The sequence below is a fragment of the Cebus imitator genome, unplaced genomic scaffold (genome assembly GCF_001604975.1).
Source record: "Cebus imitator isolate Cc_AM_T3 unplaced genomic scaffold, Cebus_imitator-1.0 Scaffold8, whole genome shotgun sequence".
Taxonomy (NCBI): Eukaryota; Metazoa; Chordata; class Mammalia; order Primates; family Cebidae; genus Cebus; species Cebus imitator.
In genome coordinates, this window is record NW_016107323.1 from 2273969 (window position 1) to 2284209 (window position 10241).

The following is a 10241-nucleotide window of genomic DNA, read 5'->3' on the forward strand; positions in this document are numbered from 1 at the left end:
ACTTTGGAAGGGCGAGGCAAAAGGATGGCGTGAGCCTAGGAGTTTGAGACCAGCCTGGGCAACATGACAAAACCCCATCTCTGCAAAAAATACAAAAATTAGCTGGGAGTGGCGTGGTGTGCCTGTAGTCCTAGCTACTAGGGAGGCTGAAGTGGGAGAATCACCTGAGCCTGGGAGGTTGAGGCTGCAGTGAGCGGTGACTGTGCCACTGCACTCCAGCCTGGGTGACAGATCAACACCCTGTCTCAAAAAAAAAAAAAAAAAAAAAAGAAAAAAGGAAATGGGGTTGTAGGTCTGACTCTGCCCTGATTCACTATGTGATCTTTGACAAACACTGTCCTTTCCCTGGGCCTCAGCATTTTCGTCTAAGAAATGAGAAGGTGGGACTCAGATCTTCTAGCCCATCTGCGATTCTACATTGAGATCCCTCTGCTGACCTCCTCTCATGATCCAAGATGACCAGGACTCCACACCCAGCCCCTCCAACCATGCCCACAGAAGGGCTTGGCAGCCCATTCACTCCCTTCCCAGAACTGAAAAGTCTGCGTATGGAGGCCCGTGAATAAGGTAACAGCAATACTGCCCTACCTATGTGGAGGCTTTTACTCTTTAAAGAGACTCTGTATCTGCCAGTTCCCTTGTTCTTCCCATCTGTGGCGGATGGGGTAACATAGATCTTATCCCTATTTTACATCTGAGGAAAGTGAGGCTCAAAGGAGGGAACTGCAAAGGACCATTACAAGCATGCAGGAATCTCCATTCCCAAGTCATTTCCCATCGCCAAAGCAGGGGGGATGAGGTCTAAAGCTGCTCTGCCAAGCTGGGAGGAGAGACATTCACACCATCCCAATGCTGTCCCCGCCCCTACCCCTGCTGTTCAGATCAAATCTTAATAGAAAGCAGTGTGAAAAGAGCATCGCTGATGAAGGGCAGGGCCACCTCTCTCCCCAGGCAGGTGAGCCCTGAAGCCCCTCCATGGGACTCTGAACTCCTTGGATCACAGTCTGAAAACCACTGCTCTGAGAGGGGATTCCACTGGGATGGGATCTATTGTGAATGACCACGAGGCTGCAGATTGTTAAGTATCACCTCTTTGGGCCCCTTGGGTACACAGGGCATGTGGGAATGGCATGGCAGCCAATACTGCTGCAGTGGAGTGCACTGCTCACATCTCCTGCTTCTGCTGGAAAAATGGCCTTCTCAGGGAGGTCATCCTTACCATAATACAGTTGCCCTACCCGCCACAATTCAAAAAATAAATGCTTCTTTACAACAGGCTAGGAGTAGCCACAGCCTTCTCTCTCTCTCTCTCTCTCCTCTCTCTCTCTCTCTCTGTCTCTCTCTCTCTCTGAGAATCTATGCTACCAAGCACTACTTCTGTTGCTGTCTCACACATGTAGGTCATCTCTTCTTCAAAGCCACAGACAAACTCTCACTTATCCCGATATGGGATAAGGCAGGCTGGATACCATATGGGTCACATGGGCTTGTTTAAAGACAGCATAAAGTCATCCTCCTGAAAGGTCAACAATACCCGGATCGGGGCCTCTCCCATGGAGGGCTGGCACATAGGAATGAGCTAGGAGGCCCTTGGCAGGGGTGTAATCACTATACTTGTTCTCCTCCCAAATAAAATGTGTGAGACATACGATTTTCCATTGGGTGTGGTGATCTGGAAGCAGTAGCGCCGGTCTTCACAATCCACAGCCATCACTGAGCAGTTGTCCAGGTCCTGGATCAAACCTCCAGCCACGGCTCCCCTGGGCTGACACATGAGATTCCCGCCTTGAGTGAAGAAGTAAAGCCTCTCCCAGGTAGTGGTGACCAGCCCTGTTTTGCTGTGAGTTGCATTTTAAAAAGCCCATTAGTACCAGAAAGTACCTCCAAGTCTTGCTACCTTGTTATGGGAACTGGTGGCATTTTAGAAACAATGTGTTTCTTTATACTGTTAAAGCAAAACTGCCCATTCAAGTGGAAAGTGCAGCAGAAGGGTACAATTTAGCTGGAATGATCCGGGACATCATGGGCTCTGCTTCCAAGGGAGACAGCAGTCCCAGGGCCAAGTTCACCACTGCAGCCACATGCCGACTGCTAAACCAGGATCTGGAACTAGAATGAATCCGTCACCAGTAAGAACTAAACACCTGGAGGATCATTCTCTGAGACATGGGGCTCAGCTGCTCTGAATGTAGTCAGGGTTGCCTTGGCCCACAGCACCCACACTACAGTCCCAGGAGGTTCTCAACAGATTGCGTTTTGCTCCAGCTGGAGGTCATTCTTGTTTTGCGGGCTGCTTACAAAAGGAAAATCCAGTTCCTGGCAAATAACATCAGAAGCTGGTGGGTTTTCTACACCTGCAGAACTACAGGGGACATTTAGCTTGTGATTGTCACAAGTTCACAGACCCCAGAGGTGCTCCAGCCTGGTAATAGCTGGCAGTTCCTCTCCAGAGACCCTCCGCTGGGGGATATCAAATACATTTACTTGGCTCAGTATTATACTGCGTAGCAACTATGTGTCAAGGCACTGGGTTTTCTGCCCTAATTTCCGAAAACGGCAACAGCTGACATCTGAGCGCTCACTATCTGGTAGGATGCTGACTTCACAAAGTAGGTGCAGTCATCAGCTCCATTTTACAAATGAAGAGAACAAGGCTCAGCCCAGCTGGAGTGTCTGATTCCAAAGTCAGTGCTTTTCACAACACATCATGACAACAGCGTCTGTGCTCACAGAAGCCCTTAAACCTGACCGTCCCTTCCATTCAAAACGGACACTTAAAAGACCTGAGTGGTAAATGTGTGACTCAATCAGTATGAGTTGAACCGCCACAGCAAAAAGCCTCCTTGACCCTGCCTCTGGCCTCTCGGGTGGGTCCCCAGCACATGACTCTCATCTGCCAACCAGCATGGGGGAAGTACATGAGGGGCTAAAAACTGTCAGTGGTCCAGGACAAGAGTTAAGAGTGGTCTCTTTACATGTGGCCACAGTGTCCTGGAGGCCACAGCACCAGCTCTTACAGGACTTGCTTCCAGCCCCATCTCTTAGTGCAGTTGGCACCGGGGCCTCAGAGGTTTCCTGCTTGCAAATAGGAGGGCTGCTGTGATGGGAGTTCTTCCCAGTCTCACCCGCCCACCTCCCTCCGACTTTAATGGGGCACGTAAGACTGCTTTTCAGCCACTTCTTAGGGAAAACTGATTTCAGAAAAAGAGGCAGACGGTGGCATTCTTACTTTCTAAGATTAAGGTAACCAGCCTTCTGGATGAGGTTCCTGTTGATCTGTGGTTCAGCCACATCAGAGTCTGGAGTGTAAACAGATTCATCCACAGAAAGTAATTCTTGCTGAGACATCCGCATCTTTTCCGCCTCGGCTTCCAGTTCTACCTGAATGCTTAAGACAGAAGGTGTTCGGTCAGTTACTCATTGCTGGCCAACCCAGCACTACTAAGAAGCTGCTGGCAGCCATCACTCCACCCCCGCAAAGCATCCAGCCTTACAGATGGAGCTGCCAGCCTCCCACAGGGCCACAACCCTCTACCCTCGGGCCCTGAAAACTACAGATCACAGGGACTGAATTTTGCAGTACTAAATGAGTTTATTATGACTGCTGTTTTAAAACAAAACACAAGGGATGCCATTGAACTGTGCTTAAACGCAGCTAAACAGTTTTGCTGCTGACAGAGGTATCCATGCTCAGCACCACTGATGCCAATTTTTGGAGAAAAACTTTGATGAGCCCATCCTCCAGGGCTGCCCACATAGGCAGCCTAAGCAAGTTCCATAAAGGAAGGAATGAAATGGCAACCATGCCTCCCCTGCTCTTGGTATAGACAAGGTTGGTGGAGATAGGAAAACGACCAGGAAGTGGTACTAAGATGCAGCAATAAAGCCATGGGCAATGCTTTTCCTTTAACAGCCACAGATCTGCCCTGTGGCTGCACGGGCTAGCAGGCCAAGGGCTGCCCACACAGGGGGATGTGGGCAGATGGCCTGGCTCTGGGACATTAGCCCCTGACTTTCATGGACATATGTGCTGAGGTGTGGACACGGTGGCTTCCCTTTTCCCCCACAAAGCTAGGCCTCACCAGGCCACCCCACCCAGTAGTGACAGTCTTGGTTACAAAATCCTGAACACAATCTGCCCAACAGGGCCCGTCTGTCTGAGAAAGTACAATTCGGAGGAGGTGTTCTGCTTCTGCACTGTGTCACAGGAGTTATGACAATCACAGAAGCAAACAGGGGGCCAGTGTTTCTCCATGGGAGCACTTCAGGATTCTCTCTTTCTGTAGTTAAGCAACACTGGGCTTGGACATTCCATATGCCCCCTCCTTTTTTTTTTTTTGGTGAGTCTCACTCTGCCACCCAGGCTGGAGTGCAGTGGTGCAATCCTGGCTCACTGCAACCTCTACCTCCCAGGTTTGTATGATTCCCATGCCTCAGCCTCCCAACCAGCTGGGATTACAGGCATTTGCCACCACGCTCAGCTAATTTTTGTACTTTTAGTAGAGAAGGGGTTTCATCATGATGGCCAGGCTGGTCTTGAACTCCTGGCCTCAAATGACTCACCTATCTTGGCCTCCCAAAGTGTTGGGATCACAGGTGTGAGCCACAGCTCCTATTCTTTAATGTAGCTTGACACGAGTGTCAATCTAATTTTGGCTTTTCTGACATTTGACTAGGATGATGTGGGACTCTACCACTGGCGGCCTTTGGACAGGCAAGCTGGAGGACAAACCTCGTTAGCTTAACCTGCTTGTCACTGCCCTGGCTGAGAGAATGGAGCGGGAGACCAAGCTCAGCACACAGGAGGCGGGGGGAGAAAGGTGGCGGGGGGAAGAAGGAAGAGGGACCAGGGGTCTGTCAAGAGCTTAGGGTCAGCTTTTATGGGTGAGAAACCTCTTTGAAGATGTGATACAAGAGAAAGATCCTGTCCCCAGAAAGACACTCACGTGCACCAAGGTGGCATCTTATGTACAACTCCAAGAGATTTTAAGCAGCTGCCCTGCCTTCCCCTCTTGGGCCCCACAAAGACTCAGGCTCAAACACTGGGAGCCCATCCAAGGTTCCCAGGAACCAAAGGAACAGGGATGAAACTAACTTTCCATTGGTTCTCTTCAAAGATAGAACTTTAAAAAGCATGTTTCATAGACAGGTAGGTGGGTAGGTAAGAGCTGCAGAAAGGTAGAACTGTATGACTGTAGGGTTAGGGAATAAAGAAAGCTCTGCGGGGTGGCTAGAAACCATGCCGTGCTGTCTGGGTTCCTACTGCTGGGGTCTGAATCTGCACAGAGCACCTGCGGCATCCATCTCCCCGGGAAGCGCTGCACAGCTTCAGTGCCACCACCAGATCCTGCTCTGAGCCTCCCGGGGCAGGCTGGCTGCTAATGCATAGCAATGTGGCAGCAAGACTACCCGCCCTGGTTTGGAGAAGAGCAGTCATACTTACTCACCAACATGAAATGAACAATTACCGGAAAAGTAGCATTCAAACAGTGCTTTAGCTATTTGAACCAAGTGCTGCAAGGTTCAGTTTGGAAACCCCACCAGCTGCCTGTCACCCCTGCAACTAAATACAACTTGTCAGACAGAGAAGGGGTGACTCGCAGAACCAGCCCAGCCTGCACAGAGAAGGCCATGTAGTCTGGACGCAGACTCTGACTTCAGCGCCCGCGCTGTGGTTCTCTTGGGATGGCTGGGGCTGTGCTTGGGTTGGTATAATAACAGCTCAGGGAAACGCTGACAAGAAGGGAAGACACAGGCTCGAGGATCTGCAGAAAGAGGAAATGTGGCATTTCACACGCATGGGCATGAATTTCATGCCACCTGTTAATAAAATTATCAGGTGCATGAAAAAATTTGAGGCAAAGATGGTTCTTCCAGAACAAAGAAGGCTGAGGAAGTCTGAGGGTTAAAGTACGATAAGAAGGAGACTGAAAGATGAGGGAGAGGATACTTTTATAAAGCGACCATTTAACAGGCTCTCATCTTCTCCTTCCTCCTAACATTCCAAGGGGCTAATAGCCAAATAAAGTAAAAGGCAAGAAACTGCAATTGGACTTCACAAGTTGGTTTCTAGCATAATTATAAATCAAAGTTACGTCACTCACTGCTGCCAATTATTCAGCACAAAACAGCTCAGTGACTTTCAGGAAGGGGTATGTGCTCTCAACTTTCCCTTTGCATCTGTCTCAATGCTCAGCACTGGTTTTTCTTGGGACTGGTTATTTTTGGAGCATTAAAGGTAGACTTCTACCTAAATCAATTCCCTTGTTTAGCCTTCAGGAGATATGATGAAATGAAACGTCTTCAAGAACATAAGCAACTTTCTCTTCAGGTATCCACATGAAAAAAAAATTCCTATTATTTCCACTTTGTCTATTTGTCAATTACACATACACACATGCATGCACGCATGTGTGGACCTACTTCTATGCTTTTCTATGCTCCAGAACTCGTGGCAAGCACTTGAGGGAGCCCACGCTGTGTTCCAGGTAGACTAAGCCTAAGTCTGCAGGGGCCAGAGGCCCCCTCAGAGCTCCCCGTCATGGAGGTTGGGGAGGGATGGGGGGCAGGGCAGCCACAGCCTCCAGTAAGTGTGGCAGTTACTCAACTACTGAACAGAGTGATGTTGCATTTCTTAAAATAAGCAAATGCAGTTTTCAAAATTAATTTTTAAAAGGCTCTATGCCTCCCTTGTCTATTATAAACGCGCTGGTCAGAGTTTCCTGAAAAACGACAGCACTTCCATCCGCTACTCCCATGTACTCTCAGGGAAGAAAGCCAAGAGCTCTTCTAAAACCACAGCACAGCTCATCTGGACTCCCAGGCTTGTAACATGTGAAACTTCAATATCCAGAAGAGATCCTGAGAAAACTCCACCAGTGTGCCCCAGATATTTATGAATATTGGCAGCTAAGGCGAGGGCACTGAGCATTTCTGGAGTGGACAGAGGCTCTGTGCAACCCTCGGCAGTCAAAACCCTCCCACTGACCTCCCAGAGATGGCATATCAGCAGGAAAGGCAAGAGGCACACAAGACCCAGCTGGAGTGCAGCATTACCTTTGAACCATGTCTGCAACGGAGGATAAAAAGCTGTCCATGCGTTTGGAAAACATCTCTGCTCCCTTCTTAAAGAAGTTAATCTGAAAGATATAATTATGATATTCTGAAAATCATCCGGGGAAGGTGATCAGTGAACTCACTGAAGGTAAGACAGGCAGTGTGATGGCAGCCGTCGCAGCTGACCGCCTGCCTCGCACGCAGCACTGGTGGCATTTCCACTGAGTCTCCAGAGCGCTGGCTGAGAGCTATGGCCAAGTCCCAAGTGCATTCATGAAATGGGGACGGGGAAGCTGAGCTATCTTGTTGAATGGCTGCAAATATCAGGAATAATGTAAGTTAAGTGTCTGGTATATACCAACTGTTTCAGTAACTCCTAGTGATAATTATTTTTGATATTAGCAGCAGCAGCAGCTTTTTTCTTGTGTGAATTCTAGAAAGTTTCTTGAGGGCAAGGATTAGGTCTTATTCAGCTCAGTACCAGCAAGAAACCAACAAGCACTTCCTGTAGCACAGTATGAGAAGTTTCCCCACCCCACAGGCCCCCCAGTGACCGGGCCCGCTCACTGAGCCACGAGCAACTTGGAACACAGGCTGGATGGATGGATGGCGACCTGGTTGCAGCTCGGTTGAGATGCTACAGAGGGAAAACTAGACAGAGGGAAAACTTCCTGCCCTGACATCACAATCAAGAGGATTACTGTATGTATAGGAGATAGGAGGCACCAGGCACCAGGTGGGTGCTCCACACAGTGAGGCCCCTCCTCCCCCATGTGCAATGTTCTATGACAGGTGCTTTCTCTGCCCAGGGGAGAGTGCCGCTAGGACACCTGAGCACTATGCACTTTGAAAATGAAACCGCTGCTGGCTTTTGGGTGCCAATGGAAGGGATTCCTTAATCCCTGTGACCCCTGTCTAATACTCACTTCCTGGAAAGTCTGGGTCCCTGACAAACCCCGAACAGCAGGGGTATGGGAGAGAGGAAGAACATTTCTGTAGGTTACTGACATCTGCATCCCAACCTGAATACCTCAAGCTTCCATCCTTCTATGGGCATGACTTTTAAAAATCTGGCCATCAGATATGAACTGCTCCATTGTAATATGTCTGATGATTGAGAGGTAACAGTAACAGTTGCAAGCCTCGGTGATGAAAAAAGAGAGAAAACATTCAGTGTGGGCATGGGTATTCTCTCATATTAACCCTGCTCATCTCTCTGACCTGGAAGCCCACCTTTCCTGGCATGGTGGGCACCAAAATCGACCTCTGACCCAGAAGAGGCTAGCAGGTTTTCTCAGCATAGTTCTGACGGCCTTGCCTCTGTTCCCCAGACACCCTGGGAAAGCAGGTATTCCAATGTGCTTAGTTATCACAAGTTAAACACGGATGACTGTGGTCATCCTAACCCAGGTGATACATGCAGAGGGAAGTTCTGGCCCCATGATCTTTGAATCATACAGAGATTGACACTGGAAATGTCATTTGGAACCCATGAATTGTTAAATATCAAAATGAATATTAATCATTTAATATCACTCATCTGTTAAATCACTACTCTGCATTTCTAATGGCACCATGTCATGGTGGCCTCTCTCTCCTTCCTCTCCCTGAGCTCCTTTGGAATTTAGACTCCTAGGTCATGTCTTAGCTCTTCTATTATTCTATAAGCTCCTTAGGAGAGGGGCTCACATAATCCCTAAGAACAGTGGGCGAATGGATGAACGGAAGGACAAGACACTGGCTCTACAGCTGCACGACAACCTGTCCCGTCAATATGACACTGGAGGTCACTGTTCTGTTCTCAAAAACCTGCACACAGATTACAGAACCTCAGTTTGTAGGAATATGAACTGAATCATGACTTCATCGAAAACCAGTTTGACAAGGGCTGGAGAAGGCAGGAATGGAGTTCCCGCATCTCCACAAAGGTGGGTGGTGCCGAGAAGCCTGGTGAGTCTCCACCAACATGTGCCTTAGTGAGCAGCAGGAAGCGCTATGTTCACAGAACCATCAGCTCACAGAGGCCGGTGTTCAATAAACCCTGACTGCCAAAGTCGGATGAGGCAGGAGGAGAGCTAATGCTTCTGAATCATCCAAAAGATGACTCCATGGTGCCAGTCAACAAACTCATCTACGAGAAGGAGCTATTGTTTTCATCTGCATTTAAAAAAATCCATGGGGAAAGGGTCTCCTTGGTCTTGTGTCTTGAAATCTGTATATGAAAAATGAAAGACGCCATTCTCAGCTCTCAACACTGATGCTCCTGCCACCTAATAATGACGGTATGCTCTGCTGTTCCCCCAGGCCCAGTTTGCATGTGCGCTATGGTACCCACAGCTCCTCTTCACCCTCTGTGGCCAGCAGTACTCACTTAGAGAGTCCAGGCTGGGGGCAGTGAGGAAGTCCTTTGCCATGAACAAGAATGAAGCCAGCTGGTATCAAGCTTGTCCTATAGGCCTTGCAGGACACCCTCTAACCAAGCAAGTGCTACAGCACTGACCAATCAGGACCACAGCTACTCATCCTTCTGAGACACTAGATCTGAGACCCTTCCTGACCTTGGGCATCTGACTGAGCAAGGTTACAGTCCCAGAGGGATGGGGCCAATCCAGGGAGGGCACACAGGACAGGAAATGTTAACTAAAGAGAAAAAAGAGAGCCCCAGCATTCTCTAATGTAGCTAGGCTGTCCACCAGCTGCGATATACCTGCAGGAGAGGGGATGGCAACAGTGTGAGTGATTGCACACCTGTGTGTACAAGGGCCCATCACTAGCACCTGGACGGCTCCCAAGGTCTGCTGAAGACTGATGCCCACAGCTGGTCAGTGCTACTTCACTCCGATGACACAGAAAGACACTATTGCTATTTTAAAATATACTTCCAAAGGCACAGGCTGACTTTAGTGAACTCACCATTCAACAACCTAACAACTAGATTAAGAAGAAAGAACTGAGCTCAGATGTTTTCCCAACCCATTTCCTGTTTGCCCTGAGAGTACTGTGCTGGCAGTGAGATGCACTTTTCTCACTAAACAGGAAATGGGTTAGAGCTTCTCTCTCATTCCCTTTTTTGTCAAATGACATTGATGTGAGACATGTTTTGTTTTTTTACTATATGTGCCTTAAAAATGTATTATAGAAGAATTAGATGTTCATATATCGGGTATTTTTAAGTTGGTGACTTT

At 48.6% G+C, this 10241-nt stretch overlaps 1 protein-coding gene across 2 annotated transcripts in view; it reads right to left on the reverse strand.

Moving 5' to 3' along the window:
* Positions 1-10241, reverse strand: part of APPL2 (adaptor protein, phosphotyrosine interacting with PH domain and leucine zipper 2) — a 61821-nt gene that overhangs the window by 18543 nt on the left and 33037 nt on the right. For both annotated transcript variants that reach the window (XM_017540646.2, XM_017540636.2), the window contains exons 9-11: positions 7057-7139; positions 3230-3388; positions 1650-1838 (exon numbers count right to left, since the gene is read on the reverse strand). In XM_017540646.2, the coding sequence (XP_017396135.1) occupies positions 1650-1838; positions 3230-3388; positions 7057-7139 (431 nt within the window). The remainder of the gene's footprint in view (positions 1-1649; positions 1839-3229; positions 3389-7056; positions 7140-10241) is intronic.